Source organism: Suricata suricatta, unplaced genomic scaffold (genome assembly GCF_006229205.1).
Source record: "Suricata suricatta isolate VVHF042 unplaced genomic scaffold, meerkat_22Aug2017_6uvM2_HiC HiC_scaffold_24, whole genome shotgun sequence".
NCBI lineage: Eukaryota > Metazoa > Chordata > Mammalia > Carnivora > Herpestidae > Suricata > Suricata suricatta.
Window position 1 is genome coordinate 571162 of NW_021869325.1, and position 17804 is coordinate 588965.

The 17804-nt window shown below is 35.8% G+C and overlaps 1 protein-coding gene across 2 annotated transcripts in view; it reads left to right on the forward strand.

Annotated features, from left to right (window-relative positions):
* The window catches only part of LOC115284867 (angiopoietin-1), a 232851-nt gene that overhangs the window by 144876 nt on the left and 70171 nt on the right, over positions 1 to 17804 (forward strand). Inside the window, exons 3-4 of one of the 2 annotated variants that reach the window (XM_029931332.1) lie at positions 4844 to 4965; positions 17524 to 17756. In XM_029931332.1, coding sequence (XP_029787192.1) covers positions 4844 to 4965; positions 17524 to 17756 — 355 coding nt within the window. The remainder of the gene's footprint in view (positions 1 to 4843; positions 4966 to 17523; positions 17757 to 17804) is intronic. The other variant, XM_029931331.1, reaches the window with a different exon arrangement.

The window sequence follows — 17804 nt, forward strand, 5'->3', positions numbered from 1 at the left end:
TAAAATAACACTTGGTATACAGTAGGCTCTTAATAAATGCTTGTCGAATATATTAAATAATACTACTCCCTTGATTTCTGTAGATTTAAGCCCAGTGCTCCCAAGATCAGAGGTAGTTGATTGTTCTTTATCTCCATAAATAGCTGATGGGTCAAAATAAGACTTTGAATAAAAGGACTCTACCGCAAAGTTACTCTGACCAACTAAGAACATTGGATGACAGCATTTTCTCTATACCCTATGGAGCATGAGAAATTTGGCCACTTTCCTGCTTCATAGTGCTAGTTTAGTGTTGGAGTGGGGACAGAAGTCAGATGCCATTAGCTGCAACAAGAAGATGTCATAGTGATTCAGAGGAAACCATTTTGATAGCAGTTGTTATTGACTGAGGGGAGGTACCTTTCTTACCAGAGAGAAGTTGCTTGTGTACAGCTACGTGAACCTTTAGGAAAGAAGTCAGACTCCAGAGACAGACTACCTGGGTTAGATTCTGACTCCTCTGCACATTAGCTCTGTAATAGATGTACTGTCTGTACTAAACTCCATAACCCAATGAAATTTTCATTATGCTATTTATATATAATATAAATAAAATATAAGATTGCCAGGGTCCAGCTCCAGCAGATACAGGGCTCCCCTGAAGGATGGACGGTGTCAGCGAAAGGGAGTGAGAGGGCCTTGGCTTCTTTCTGCTCACCAGGCAGGTGTCTCTGCTCTGACCCGAGGGTCAGCTTTATTTATTGAAAAAAATGTATGGGGTACAAAACAGAAGTTGCAATTGCCTTAGATAATGATTTCTGATGACAAATTCTTTGGTATGTAAAAATTTGCAAGAACATAGATTGGTAGAAGACTCCTGCATAATCTTTACCAATAGGTGACCAGATGTTTATCACATGGGGAAAGAAGGGATTCTTAGCATTAAAATACAAGGTAAAGTTTTTAGCATAGCAAAGGCAAGAGTTAGGTCTTTGTGAGCAGGGGTCAATAGCCTGTTTTCCAGCGTAAGAAAAACAGGTTTTCTCAGGAAATGTAACATTTGCTCCTATAATCATAAAAGAAGAAACTCCTATAACAAGTTTTTTCACAAGGTAAAATTCACATATTTTTAGCATAAGAAGGCAAGTCACTCCTGACATCAGTCAGGCAGGGGTCGGTGCTCAAGCAGAGATTGAGTGGGGGGTGAGTGGGTGGGTGTTGCCACCTGACAGTGGGAGGCCTTGCAAACCTGCCTGACTTCAGAAATGGCTCCCAGCATAATATATTACATGTAACAGTAAGATAGTAATGATTCTGTAACATCATCATGGCTAAGATTAACAGTAATTCTCTAAGATCAGGTAATTTTGCATTCAGATTTCCTCAATTCTACAAAAATTTTCATAGGTGTTTTATTTTTTTGTTGTTGTAATATAGTTGTAATATAGTCCCTTTTAATTGGAGTAATTTTCTGACTTTTTTTCTTGAGGTTTTTAAGACACCAGGCTCGTTGTTTTTGTAGTGTCCCATATACTGAACTTCTTTGAGTATTTCTTTGTGATGCATTTTAATTTACTCATTCATTCCACATGGTTTCTTTAAACTGGAAGTTAAATTTAAAGGCTCAACTAGATTGAGTTGAACACTGTGGCGGGAGTTCTTTGTAGAATTACTCACCACTTCCGATTGCATCTTATCAGGAAGCACAACTGCCAGCCTGCCACACTCCCAGTGACGCTACTTTAACTCGGTTAGTATGGAAGCCTCCATGTCTCTCCATCTCAGTTGTCTACTCTCCCCTTGGAAATTAACAGATAACCTGAAGAGTGGCACTTTGTTCACACTGCCCACCAATGACCAAATACATTCTTTCATCAATTTTGTAAAATTGTGTTCTTCTGATTCCTTGAACACATGGCAGCCTTTATTCTGTTGTAAAAATCTAATTACCAAGGCATCACTTAAAAAACATAACTAAAGTAAAAGGAAGTATAAACCACAAACAAAGCTGATTTCAAAGTTAATATGCTAGTAAAAGAAATGTTCTTTTGTGAGAGATTTTCCTTTTAAATTAGATCAGAGGCATTCTTAAAAGTATTAAAGGGAAGCTGGCTGAAATTCTTTAACTTTGTGAAACTAGTAATTTTTATTTTTAAATTTTTGTTTATTTTTTAATGAAAGAAATAACATTTTAGAGTTAATAACTCCTCAGTTTCCGCTTTTATGTCTTTATAAGGAAGACCTCCCTCCCTCCCTCTCACCTTCCCTCCTTCCTTCACTCTCTCCTTCCTTCCTTTTTCTTTCTTTCTTTCTTCCTTCCTTTCTTTCTAGATGTACTTTGGAATGTGTTTAGGCTAAAGAATTAAATATCTTAGTCATTTTAATAGAATATGCAGGTTATTGCTAAACAGCAAAATTCATAAACACATGGCAATGAAGTAGTCAATTTATCATAGTTTCTTGTACAATTCTCTTGGTTGCTTGTTTTTGAACTATAGGCCTGTGTTAATACATCAGTTGAGAGAATTGAAATAAAGCAGTTATTTGGTCAAAGTGAGGAGAAAATAAAAGAAGGGATTAGCATTTGTATTCAGAAGTGACCTGAGATGACCTGACACCTAGCCTGGACTAAGTGAGATTTGAGATCTGTCTCTCTCCTTCTCTTCTTATATTCAGACGCTTCTTTTAGATTGTTATCCTTGAAGGCCCAGTTAACATTCACGTGGCCTGCTACCCTCTCCCTGACAATGACCCAACTTCAAAAATAATTCACTATCCATTGTCTAGTATGTCATCCAACAATAGCTCTAACGGTGCCACTTGCCACACCATGCTGGGCTTGACAGTTTGGAGGGCTCTGGATGCAGTAGTTTTGCCTCTGTGTAACTGGCATCCTCCTGGGAGTAGAGAAACACCAAATGAGTGAACAGACAGGATAATATCCAATAGTGATGATTTTATAAAGCCAAAAAAACAGGGTGACTTGATGGAGGATAATGGTTACCAGGATGGGACTCCATTAGCAAGAATTGGTGGATAAGAAATCAGCCATGCATCTGGGATATGGTAGGCAACTGCAGATGCAAAGGCCCTGAGGTATCAATGAATTTGTCAGGTTGGGGTGGCAGATATAAAGACAGTGTGATTAGAGCATAATAAAGAATGGAGTGTCAGGATGAGATCTGAGAAGTAAGTGATGTTCTGATCACATAGGACCCTGCTGGCCAGGCTAAGAACTTTGGAATTTATTCTGATTGCCAAGAGAAGCAATTAGCACATTTATCATTGGTGATGACATAAGGTGAGTTTTTAAAAGATCATTCTTGTGTTATGTAGCAAGCTGACAGGGAGAGGAGCACAAAACGGAGAAAACTTAGGAGCTGTTGTAGTCTCCAGATTTACATATAGATAGCATCGTTTTCAATTTTAGATAACTCCATTCTGTTCTCACTGTTCTCTCACGTTCTTCTCAGACATGGAGAAGAGCAAGTTTTGTTCTTTATAAAATAAAAGTTTTGGTATTTGAGAATGTCTGCAAATGTTATCAGAATATACGATAAATAAGGGAGAAAATAGATTTTGTTTAACTGCATATAATATGTCTGATTCAGTAAAACAAGGTACCTTTCTTTCATTCAATCAATACTGAGTGTCTTCCAGTCCCAAGCACTGTTCTGTGACCAAAATACACAGATATCATATTCCTTATTTAATTATATATATATATATATAATTTCATTATATTTGTTATATTTTATAATTTTGTTAATAAACAAACAAGAAACTTGCTTAGACAAAAATATGTTTTTGTTAAATTGTGTGTATTCCCAATCTTTACATTCTCTACCGTTCTCTTCTCTGGACTTCTTTGAACTCTGTTTTCAAATCCTAGTTCCACTTGCTCCTGTTTTTCCTCAAATGAAGTGACTCAGTATAGGAAAATTATTTTTTTTAACTCTAAAACACTCCATAAATATTGATTAGTAGTAGTAACTTTTAGATTGGCTTTCAGATCTGTATTTATGACAATTTTATAAATGAATCATAGAGACTTCGGAGTTTTTGTTATGTATTTATTTTTGAGGGGGAGAGAGAGAGATAGCGTGCTAGTGGAGGAGGTGCAGAGAGAGGGGGGCAGAGGATCCAAAGTGGGCTGGATGCTGTCAGCAGGAACTAGACTCGGAACCTTGAGAACATGACCTGAGCCAAAGTTGGTTGCTCAACTGGTATATCATCCAACAGTAGCTCTAACGGTGCCACTATGCCACATCATTTATAAAGTGATGGTAGCAATTCATCCTTTAGTGTGTTGTATGCCCATGTCTATGAAATGACATGATATCTGGAAGGGCTAACATGACCTAATATGATAGGTATTCAATAACTCTCTGGTCATGAATCTGTCTAAGCTATGTCAAGAATTGTTTGCACATTTATAATTAATTTTTATACGATAACGGATCAAAGCAGGCTTTTTCTTGCTTATTAGTTATTAATTATACACAATATCTAAGATCTTGCAGTAACTCTCATCTTATAAATATTGGAGAATATTTATACATTCATATATATATATATGAACCAAGTAGCACAATAGACTAGGGATTCAGAACATGAAAATTTAAATATGAATATGGATTTAACAATTCAGTTTTCTCATTGAACTGCAACCTCAGTCTCAAATGAATATAATGATTAAGATACATTGTAAAACATGAATTAGTAGATTATAGACCATTTAATTAATTATTCTGGAAGAAGTAGCATTTTAAAAGGAAACACAGCTATATGAAAAACTAAACATTCTTTTCAGTCTTTGTGATTGAAGTTTGAAATGTTTTTATCTTTTGTCTTTTATCTTGAGGTACTAAACCAAACTTCTCGACTTGAAATACAACTGCTAGAGAATTCATTATCCACATACAAGCTAGAGAAGCAGCTTCTTCAACAGACAAATGAAATCCTAAAGATTCATGAGAAAAACAGGTGAGGACTGTTGTGTTCCGAATATTTGCAGATGTACTTATTTTTATCCTTCACCTTTCTGTCAACACTTTAAAAAAAGATTACGTCAAGTTGTTTTATGGAAAAGGAAATATAAAGACAATATAAAAAGAATAATACTGTTGCTTATACTTTGAAATATTTGGTTTTTTTAACTTTTAGCACTGATTTATCTTATGTTTAGTTGTGGAAATCCCACCATTTCCACAAAAATTGATTCTATGATTGAAGTCAGTGGCACAAAATAATGACAATTTCCAGCAGGATGAAATCTATGGCAATAGAGGAATAAAAATAGTCTCTGAAACTCTGTAACTTGAACTGTCACTCTGCCTGCCCTTAAACTCACAGAGCTGTATGAGTGTTGAATTCAGAGATCTTTCACTAGAAAGAAACAGATTTTATTTTTTCTGAAAAATTATTTATCTATAAAGCTGATTCAGGAGTTGCTCACCACCCTCTTTCCCCCATCTAAAGTCACTTACCCTTTATATAATAATTCATGTAATTTTATAGTTGTATTTTACAAACTGTGAATCATCTCAGGCAAGTGAAATGGGACTTAGAGATCAACCCAGAGCTAGGATACCATATAGACTATATCATTTTGAAGTCATTGGCATTCACGATGGATAATTCAATCAAAGCACTGACCTCTGTAGAACAAATGTATTGCTTATTAACTGGCCTCTGGGTATTGGATGGCTTGAAGAGGTTTCAGTTTTTGTGCATTACATTGGGTTTAAGGCCCTGTGTTGCTAGAAACTAGTTAAATACCATGTGTCATTGGAACTAGAGTTTCCACCATGTGTCTAACCAGGAGGGTACCTACGAGGACTGCTTAGGGGACAGGCTTAGTGGAAGTGAGTGATTTGCCCATGGTCACACAGCTTGCTGGCAGCACTGCTGGGAATGGGATTCAGGTTTTTTTCTTCCTGGCCCTGCTCTTTCCAGTATAGCACACGGTCTCTCAGTACCGCTATCTGCAACCTTGAAAGATTCCTTAACTGTACACTAAAAGTAGCCCTTCATGACAACAATTATAATGAAACTTATACATGAAGAAGATAAACCTGGCTGTTGATTTAGAGTCTGAAAGGGGTCATGTATGCTCTATGACTTGTATTTCTAAGTTTTACATTTATTTATCTTTGTACTGTGTCCTGGGGTAAACTGTATAACTATAAATAAACTTGACAGGACTTGACCCTGAACTGGTTGCATAATGAAATGTTTTGGAATTGAAAATCCTGCTGAAAAGTACCATTTATCCCCCTGCGATTTCACAGTAACCAGACATGCACATGGAGCAGGTATACTTTTCTTCAGCATCCCTTGGTTTTAGGGTCTCACCATGCTCTAACTTGGTCACCAAATATGAACCCCTTTATAGTCATGTATTTCAGTATGCTGTTGTGAAAGCTTTGTTTAGGGATGAATAAGTAAAATATTGATATTTTTACTTATTTTTAGGTTGTTTTTATAATTACATAAATAACAGACATTTATTGGAGAAAAAGGAGAAAGTACACAAAATAAAATTAAAAACCACAGTCCAAACATGTTGAGAAAGCTGCATATGTTGCTGTATGTTCATTTTTTTTTGTGGAAATCTGTGTCATGCTATACACACTGTTTTGCAGCCTGCTTTCTTTGGAAATAGATATCTTTTCTCATGAATAAATATCCATCTAATATCATCCTTAATAACTGCATGGTATTTCATTTTAAGTTGTGACCTACGGTGCTTTCAGTCTCTTACTAAGCATGTTACCATATATGATTTATCTTTTAAAAAGTTGTCAGTATGAATCTGCATCCTTCAGTTCTTCCCCTGCTGATATGTGTATTATCTCTTGGTCCACATCTGACACTTGAGCTGTCAGGATACCATAAAAAAAACCGGGAGGACTAAAAGGTCTCCCTCCTTAACTACAAAAACAAATGCTGTCCCTTAAGTGTCACTAAACTCAGCTCTCTGTCTCTCCCTCTCTCCCCTTGGCTCGGCCTCTTTCTTTTGCCCTCTTCTATTCATTCTTTCTTATGTTTTCTTTTTCTTCTTCTTCTTCTTTTTCTTTTTTCTTAAATATGTCCCTTCTCCCTTATTTCCAAATCATTTTGGGTTTTTCTTTTCCACCATAATTCTTGATATGGCCCTTGGTATTATTTCCTACCAAGAAGTTCTCACCATGAAATTGTTTGTTGAAGGGAACCTGCTTCCAAGTTGTTTTCTCTGTTCCATCGGTAAAGCTGAGTTGAGGTTCAAGCACTCGAAAGACCTCTGCTGCAGGCCAAGGAGAAGAGGCTTGCCCTGTGCCACAGCCTCTCAGAGTCTCACTCCTTATCCCCAGCACATACTGCCTTCTGCTGATGGATTGTTCCCCTTTATTAAATTCTCATTTCTAAGGAGAATGCAGGTCTTATATATCCAGATCACAACACTCATTTTAACAATTCCCTTTTCCAGAAATATAGGCATTTCACAATGAATTCAGTGATTTAGGTTTTAATTTATCTCTGTGCTCATGCCTGACAAACTTACATGCATCTTTTACTCCTACTCTGCACTCCTCTCTCTCTCTCTTTCTCTCTCTCTGTCTTTCCCTCTTTCTCTCTTTTGACACTCGAGTATAGCATTACTTCACCTGAGGGCATTTTTCTATCAATGTGCTATATTTCCTAACATTGTTGTATCTCTGTAGTAATCTGTGTCTTCGTGTTGAAGGGTCCAGTGTGTTTAGTGGAGTGTTGGCAGAATATTTATTCTTAAACCAAGCGTAGTCTTCTATGAACCACTTAAAGTAGAACGTGTTTTACATTATTAAAAAAAAAAAGAATACCGTTTTGTGGTGTACAGCATACTTTCCCTGTTGTGTTTATTGTTATTGTTTATTTCCCTATGTGAAATGGAATTGCAGGAACTCTGCCAAGCACTTTCTAGAGCAACAAAGAATTACTTCCCACCCCCAGCGCACACATACCATTTAAGTTGATAGAAGGTCAAAGTCATACCTGAAGCTGTTTATATGTTTTTAAAGAAGCTTATTGATTATTCCTACCCATTGCTTAAATGAATCTTAATCCTCCACATGTTGCAAAAAGCGATTTCTACATTTAGGCATCTCTGAAATGTAGGAACAACATGCCTTTAGTTGGCCAGGTCTGGTTTGGATCAGCTAATACACTCTGCAAAGGGGATTATCTAAATTAAGCTTTGCTTCCTCCCCATGGAATGTCAGGGGTTGTGTCTGGGTGTGTGACTTACCAGCTCTGAGTGTGGTGGGGGCCTCAGCTGCCAAGTCAGTGAGCTGGCCCTTAGGAGGGTCCACCACTTCTTTGGCAGAACAAGGAGGAATATTTTATAGATGGGATTATACTACACAATCATGCTGAGAGGTCCTGCTGATTTACATCCTGACAAATTAAATGCATCACTTGGAGGGTTGAAAAAGGATTTTGGGCCTCATTAGATTCACTTCTTTATCCTCTAAATGGCCAAAGGCACAAAACAAGAATAGGATTAGCAACATTTGCTCTGCTGTTTGTTTTCCTAACAGTCTAGTGGGGGGTGACTCCAAAAAAGGTCCAGTTTGCTTTCTTTAGGAATTTTTTTTCTTTTGTTGGATGCTATCTTAATCTCAAAATGGTTTTGTTTCTTCCCTCAAGGAAACAACATTTGGAAGTAAGAGATCAGTAATTGGCCCATGTAATTGAAATTATCAACCAAGAACCCAAGAAATGGAGAATATTAATATTTACCTTACACGTACGGGGCTGGATCACAAAGTATAACATGTAATTGTCAACTTTTATTAGATTCCTCTAGTATATTTCCTGTCAAGTCAGCTCAAGACCATAGAAAAGAGAGGTGGATGGGGAAAGATATCATAATGCAAATCATTAGAGTGGAACCAAATATGTAACTGAATATTTTGGTCTAAAAGTTTGGTAAACTGATTGGGTTTCAAAGCACCTGGCCACCTTTGTCTTAACCCCAACTTTTTCCAAGGTGCAATCAGAGCCAGATGAAAAAATATTCCAGAAGAAATTATTCTGCCTAACCAGGAGGGTATGCAGGAAGGGAAATGAGCATCTTATGTATATGAAGATGCAGTACTGAAGCTTTCCTGATAGTCGTGTCGAATATATAGAGTTAAGATTAGGGAAATTTTTGGTAACACCCATTCAGTGAAGCGAAACTACACATGTGATGGCCACTCCAAGATCATTTTATCAGATCTATCTGCTACCTACCTAATATCAGGCAAACCCCTGTGCCAGGTGCTTTATCTACATCACTGCTAATCCACCAACTAATTCTGCAGAATATCTATTATATTTCCCTTTTATATAGAAAGAGAAGTTCACAAAGGTCAGGTTTACTTGTCCATGACCAAACAGCTAGTTTATGGCAAAATTTCCTGTCTTAAATATTATAAAAATATTTTTTCAACATGATGCAGCCTCAAGACTAATTGATGTGGCTGTCAAGTTATCCTCTTAACACAAACAGATATAAGTTTAAAGAAAGGGGTAGGCCAGTTGTTTTTGGCCTATTCCTATGTAGATCATTATTTATTCCTGCTAATACTGGAGTAGGAAATATAAAGTATTTATTTTACCTTGGGAATTCATTGGACTGATGTGACAAGCCTCATCTATCTTCTAGCTGGAATTTATGGGAAGTTGTTAAGTGAATTAATTTTAAGTGATTGAAATGTGTGTACTTTCAAGATACTAAATTATACCTTACAAACAAATTACTGTAATGGCATAATAAAATATTGATTTTAATCCTCAAGACACTTAAAGAAATCAAAAGTCCCAGTCTTTTAAATTAAAGCTATCTTCCATTTGAGAAGTTCTTTACAAAATACTGAGTTAAAATCCTGCTACCTTCTAGCATTATACCTGGCTGAATTATGTTAGTTGTATATACTAGGGATCAATAAAAAGCATTTAAATTTCTATTACTCTGTTCTATATCTTGTAAATGGAATACCTACAGATTTATCGAATAGAATGTTTTTTCCTCCACTCATGTTTTGAAAAAATGAACTTAATGGCATATAGCCTTTTTAAAAACTTTAATTTCACTAATTTTAGGATTTTAGAGTAAAATAGAATTCAGAATCAAACTGAATATTTAAGGGCAGTCTTAATTTTTTCCTTTCCCAGATTCCTCACAATTCACAGTGACTGTTGATGCTGTCAGTTCCATCTCCTAAATATTTTTTTTTTTATCTATCTTGTTCATTTTGTTGCCACTGACTGTGTCCTACGTCCAACTCCCGTTAATTTTGTCTCAGTCATTGCAGTGACTGAGCATTATGTCTCTCAAACTATCCAGCTCTCTGCCCAAGTCTTCTTTCTAAAATGTAAGAGATTATTTTTCACTTTTTTTTTAGATCCCCAACACTAATTCAGCCCAACTTTTTGATCTCTAGATAGCATCTACCTAATCCCCTAATGATTCTCTGTAACTAAATGAAGAGAATTCAAGTTTTTTAGCATTGAACACACTCCATAACCATCATCATCTTAATTTTGTAGCCTTACTTATACAAGTCTGATATTTTAGAAAGTATGGTCTGATAGCTAAAAACATGAGCTCTGAGGCCAGATTCTATGTTTTATTTTTCCTTTTTCCTATTATAGCCAATTCTGCCACATATTATTTCTTTGGGAACGCTACGTAAACTCACTATCCTTTGGTTTCCTAATTTCTAGCACCGGGATGATGATAATGATAATGCATGGAGCTGACGTGAGGATTGAGGTGATGCATGTAAAGCTCTGAGAACACATACATACGCACATAACAACTCTTTAATCCTGCTAGTTGTTAGCACCGCTCTGAAGTCTTGATGTTATTCCATCTGATGTTTCACTTGCCTGAAATGCCCTGTAGTTCTTTATTCAACTCGCCAACTCCCAGTCATCCTTCAAAACTCAGTGCAGATGTTAACCTCCCTAAGAACCCATCTCTTACTCTACCCAGTAGATTTGGTCATTACAACTTATATGATTACACTGTACCTTGCTTTTCCCTATTATTTCACTTATCCCAATGCACTGTAATATGTGTGGGTATGATGCTTGTGCGTGTGTGTGTGTGTGTGTGTGTGTGTGTATGTTTTATCTATCTCTCTACTATTGGGCTGTGACCTTCTGGAACACAGAGATTATGTTTTATTTATCTTTGTCTTTATGCTCCCAGGCACAGTTCTCTACACGTTGTATATATAGTATTAAGTGCTTTTTGAACGTTGAATGAATGATGAACTGGCAAATGTCCCAGTAGTTCTGTGCCAACAAATGTCATTTTCTCCATACACACACACACACACACACACACACACACACACACAACTAAAAAATATTTTTAATGGAAAACACAAACCACCTAGTTTACATTAAATATTATAAATATATTAATTGTCCTTAAAATAAATAAAATAGAGCGATGATGTTTACACTGCTACTCTGAATCCTCAAAAGCCTACTGCAAGGTATCAGTCCACATTTTAAGGTTCACTAATTCAAGTTTTAAATTTCTAGATAACATCTTCCCAGACCATTCTAGATTCATGACTTTTTAACACATCTCTCTGATCAATAAAAAAAAGTAATAGAAAAAACTTGCTCTAAACATTAAATTACATAGAAAAGTATAAAATTAAAGGCCAAGTCTCCCTAATTCCATATTCCTCCACCATTATCACCTCCTGCAGAGAATTATCATTAACAGATTAAGTTTTTATTCTTATTCTTCCAGATTTTTTCTATGAATATACTAAGATATACATGTGTGAATATTTATTGTTTGCTTATATAGACACACACTCATATCCAGTCACACACATGCATAAATACATATTGAAATGATGAATGCATATGTATATAGATTGTAACTACTTTTTAAATGCTGGGTTTATTTCTACTTTATAAAACGTTATCATGGATATGTTATACATGTATCTATATACATATCTCTCTCATTCCTAGGTATAAATACACTATAATTTATAATTTATTAGAGATTTGATGATTATTTAAAATTTTTCATATATATTGACAAATTATCTCCAAATTTTATATTATTTCCAAGTGTGCACGGGCTTTCCAATTTCCCCAAACCTTGCTAACCATTTTATTAATCTTGTCTACTTGAAAATTTAGGTTATACATCTTTTCGTGTTTATTGACTGCTTGCATTTCTTCTTCTATGACTAGCCTATTCATGTATATTTCCCCTTTTTCTATTACATTGTTTATCTTTGTTTGATTAACTCATATAAGCCCTTCAATGGATACTAAACCTTTGTCATATACGTTGCAAATATGTATTTCTGTAGTTTTTCACTTATCGGACAATCTTTTTTATAGAAGTATTACATTTTTATGTTTTAAAGTGTATCCATTTGTGTTTTTATCTTGCTTTCTTACTTCCACACATAGTTTATTTATCTTTACCCTAGATTAAATAAAAAACTACTTGCCAATATGTATTTGTAGTAATCTGCTCCACATTTGATTTACATTCTGCTCCACATTTGAATTACAAAAACATTTGGCTTTATATTTTAAGAGAAAATGTGCTGTGTTCAAGTTAAAATATTAAACTATTACCTGCACTAACTATACCCTTGTTTAGAAAAATCGATCTTTAAAACCCACATTTGCAACACATATTGACACCTTACATATTAAAAACAATTTAAGAAATGGAAACATCTGTAATCAGTTTCAGACAGGTAAAAATGAAAAGGTATCTCTATTTTCAACATCTTCCTCTTGTTCGAGAGCTGTCTTTACATACGCTGAGCTTAGGCAACTGTCACCACTGTGAATTCATTGGCTGCTATGTTAAGAAATCTATTGTGGGAAACAATTTGAAAGGGAGAGCTTTTTCTGTGAAAGTTTCAAGATGTGTTCAATGATCTGAAATATTTCCAATAAGATATGTTGGAGGAGGCTGATTGTGGAAATGGAAAGAAGTCAACCAAAATCTTCAAATAAGGTTATGTATATACTCAATTAGAACCTTTTACTGAAGTTCAAGACCTAGATTATTTTGTTTATTTTATTCTTCATTAAAGTGCACCTCTGCTTCAAACTAGAAGTTAAGTGCCAACGTTTTATGCATGTCTCTTCTCAAAGTGTTTCCAGAAAGATGGGAAACAGGAAGTACTGAAAATCCTGTGAGAAACTTGGTCTTCAGATTTCTAGCTCTATTTGTATAGATTTAGGTACACAGTTTAAAAATTGTTGTTCCATGGAACATTAATCCTAAAAGATGTCATGATAAAAACTGTTTACTTAATCTAGGCTCCCTCAAAACTTGACGGAGGGATTCTTAACAAGTGAACACCTGATAAAAGTATACTGAGAGCACTCTAGAAAGCAGTGTGCTGGAGTGTAGAATCAGCACCCACGTTTTGGATTATGTATTTAAGTGTAAACTAAACTCGTTGCTCCAGGCCATTATCAGGGAGAATTATAACTATTTGTCTTTTTAAGACACTAGAGCTGTCATATCCTTCACACCAACCTTCATTTATAGAGGTCCCTGTATCTAGCTGAAGTGACCTCTCCCAACTGATATGGATAGGGAAAACAGAAGAGAACCAATAAAAACCATTCAGAACAAAATGGGATAAAATTAAATTGAACGACAAAAGGTTTAACACAGAGTGGTGTTTAAGAAAATTTCAGTTCTGATAAAAAAAAAAAAAACCTGGCTTGACAAAAAACTTTGTTGTTATACATGTAAAAGATTGATAGGTTGAAATATTGTGAAAGACAAGCTCCCAAAATAGCCAGATGGAGCTAAGGAGATGTTAAAGCGATGCCTTGATTCCCGATAAAATATCAATGGGTGGAAGAAGTAGGTATATTAGATATATTTGATTACACTAAATCAAAGAGGACCGACTCTCCTGCTAGTGTTCATAGCACTGGGATATCATGGGCACATTTCTAGTCTGACAAGTTAAAAGGCAGATTTTTTATCTTGGTTCTGACACAATGAGAACACAATTTTGGGGTAAGATATTTAGATTTGTACTGACTGGAACTTGTACTATCTACTCAGTCTATCTCTACAGTGCTTTAAGAATCAGAGGAGATTGGGGCGCCTCGGTGGCTCAGTCGGTTGGGCCTCTGACTTCTGCTCAGGTCATGATCTCATGTTCGTGGGTTCAAGCCCCACGTTGGGCTCTGTGCTGACAGCTCAGAGCTTGGAGCCTGCTTTGGATTCTGTCTCCCTGACTGTCTGCCCCTCCCCCTCTCATGCTCTGTCTCTCTGTCTCAAAAAATAAATAAAAACATTAAAAATTAAAAAAAAAGAATCAAAGGAGATAAAGGTTTTAAAGTGCTACCCAATTATAATGGTGCATTACAACAATGTGATTAATAAATAGAGATGGCATGTGAATTTTTCTGGCAAGAAAGTTTGGATTCAAACCAGTTTGGAATAATAAGAAAAAGGGGCTGACTTCCCAAGTAAATAACTAATGGATGAGAATTATCAAAGGAAAGAGAATAGGTTTTTTTTTGGAAGCCAAATGTGAAGAGAAGATGGAAGTAAGGGTTGAGCAGTGTCAGAGAAAACGGAAGGGCCAAGAAGAGATCAGTCTTGCCTGAAGAAGTCTAAAAAGTTAGAATTAACATAAAGTTTATACTTAATAAAGTTAATAATTACTACAGTGTAAAAGTTACTAAAGTATCTCCAAGTGAAGAAATGAAATGAGAAAATGACTGGAAGAGATAGTTAACTGGTAAGACCTGCCATTTGGGAAGCAATGTGACATGTTTCCGGTTTGCCTGTAGTTTCCATGAATATTATTTTTTCCTGCATATATTCCATTCCAAATCCCGTGAGGTGTCTGTGATGCCGAGCACGATTCCCACTTCTGTGAGCAGTTCCATCTTTACTCCGCATTAATATCTATTTTAAGATGGCGGGCCATGTTGGTTTCTTGTGATACCTGGTAGTCCAGGTGCGGTAAAGGTTGTTCAGTGAATTATGAAGATTAACAGTTTTATTCAACATGTTAAGTGCTTATTCTTTTTACTTAGGAAACTCCAGCCTTTTCTTCCGTAAGCCGATGCCCAGAGTTGTTGCCATTGGCAACAAGAATTCTTTGATCAACTTTAAATTCTCAGCTTCTTCCAAATTATCCTGAAAAACAAAACAAGTAAACAAACAAAATTCCTTTATTGACATCTTCGATAGTGACCATCTAGACTATATATTCTCTTGAATAGGGGAGTGCCTCAAAAGAAGTAGGAAAACACTGAAACACTGGTGTAAAAATCACCCCCCCAAAATAACGTTATGTCTGACACAGAAGTTTCTTACAGTTGCTGTTGTCTTATTTGATGTATTATCTCTAAAAATAAATCCCTGGAGTGGAAATGGCATCATTTTATATTTTACGTCGTGCCGAGAACACTATTGGCATCTAGCAAGTAATAAATACAAGTTATAACTATAACATTATATTTTCTAAACCAGAATGTTACCTACTGATTAGGAAAACTGAAAGGCCAATGCTCATCTGTTTTGGGGAACGAAATAGTAATTCAGACTACATTATCCAAATTTGGATCTTTACATTATTAACATGTTATTTTTTTTAATTTAATGTTTATTTTTGAGAAGGGGAGGGACAGAAAGAGTAGACACAGAATCTGAAGCAGGTTCTAGGCTCTGAGCTGTCAGCACAGAGCCCGACGTGGGGCTGGAACTCATGGACTGTGAGATCATGACCTGGGCTAAAGTTGGACACTTAACTGACTAGCCACCCAGGCACCCCTACCTTATTATCATTTGAACAGCTAATTCTAAGTTTTCTCAGCAGTATACTATAACTCTTGTGAGTTTAAAAGACATTTTTTTGTAAGTTAACTGATTTTATATTATGGGCATCTTGTATCTGATCATTACCCCTAGGAGGATAAACAAAGAATTAAAACATAAACTGAAAACAAGCTTAGAGGCAGGGCTTTTCTTACCTTGCACAATTATAGAGCTTCCCCAAATGGGTCTCAGTGGAAATTTTCACCTGTGAATCTGGACATGCTACCAAGGTGCTCTAAGTTAGTAGGGTGATATGAATAGAAGCCTCCCAGTGCTTTTCAGGCTTGGTACAATAGGCAACTTGCCTGTCATGTTCTGAAGCACATTTTCTTGGAGGACAGGTTGGTTGGCAAGAACCCAGAATGCCCAAGAGCAGTTCTCTCCACACTTCTTAATCTGTGGAAAGGCCAATCAGATATTCCAGCTTGCCCCCCAGAACATCAAGTACGAAAACTTGGCTTTTCTAACAGGCTCTGTTTTGTGCTTTTAAGTGTTACATATAAAACGTTCCCTGGAGTCCCCTTTTTGAAAACTTAGAGGAATGATTCAGTGCTGTATTTCTCCAAGGTAAATTAAGTGACCAGTCTTGTATGTTACATTTGAATAACAGCTTGTAAACCAAGGGCTGGTTGAACCTTCTGAAAATGGAACTGAGAAAGAATAAGGGTTTCCTCTGATGAATCTTAGTATATTATACACTCTATAAAATGTAAATACTTGTTATTTACAGTTGGTTGCTAGGATCCAAGAGTGCTTCTGCATTTTCTATTATTTTTAATGTGCAGTATGCAAGGGGAGTATCTTTTGAAGAGTTCTGAAAGAAGTTTCTCAGTTGAAGATTACATCACCCTGAGCAAAATTCCAAGTCTTTTTGTAAAACCATGCCATCAGCCTGTGGTCTTCCTTTTCAGGACCATTTATGCAGTGATTTGCAAACTTGTGGTGCTTTTAGGCCTCATTCTGAAACTTAGGCTGAGAGACAAAATAAGCTGTGACTATGATACAGGAGCAGGCATCACAAATCCCAAGAAATTTAATTCACTTGATTTTACATAGCTTACTTTCTGGTGCTGTGGTTTCTGCATCAGTATACTATTACCTGGCCCCAAAAAAACTATTGTGAAATTTAATCACTGTTGATATTTTGAGAATCCTATATGAATGCAAAGTAAATTTTAAAAAAGTTTCTATATTTTGTTCATAGTTTTTCCTGAACTATTCTATCAGTTTCTTATGGGACCTATTTTCTTAATGAAAGTTAAACCGTACTTTGACAGACTGTGATTGTTTGGCTCCAAGCCAGCTACTTTGAATATGAGATATTCCCCAGGAAATAAATCATATTTCGGAAACAGACATTACTCTGACAACAAATAGTCTAATAATTCTTCATTTGATATGTTATATATCCTATATATATATATATATATATCCTAATTTAATATATGCATTAAATATTTATTTTTATATGGTTTTAGCACTTAAAAATATTTCCACCGTTGAATACTTAAATAAAATTTCTAACTTTATTTTTTTCTCATATATTATTTTTTATACAATTTATTGTCAAATTGGTTCTATTAAAATTTCTAACTTTAAATAAACTGAGGAACTAGTCAAATCACATTTTTGTATAGCACTTTTAAAATAGTCCTGTCTTTCTTTCCTTGTAGTTTATTAGAACATAAAATCTTAGAAATGGAGGGAAAGCACAAGGAAGAGTTGGACACCTTGAAAGAAGAGAGAGAGAATCTTCAAGTCTTGGTTACTCGCCAAACATACATTATCCAGGAACTGGAGAAACAACTGAACAGAGCCACCAGCAATAACAGTGTCCTTCAGAAGCAGCAGCTGGAGCTGATGGACACTGTGCACAACCTTGTCAGCCTTTGCGCTAAAGAAGGTGGTAAGAACTTCTGCAGTCTGGCATAGTAGATACTGGATTTAACATGGA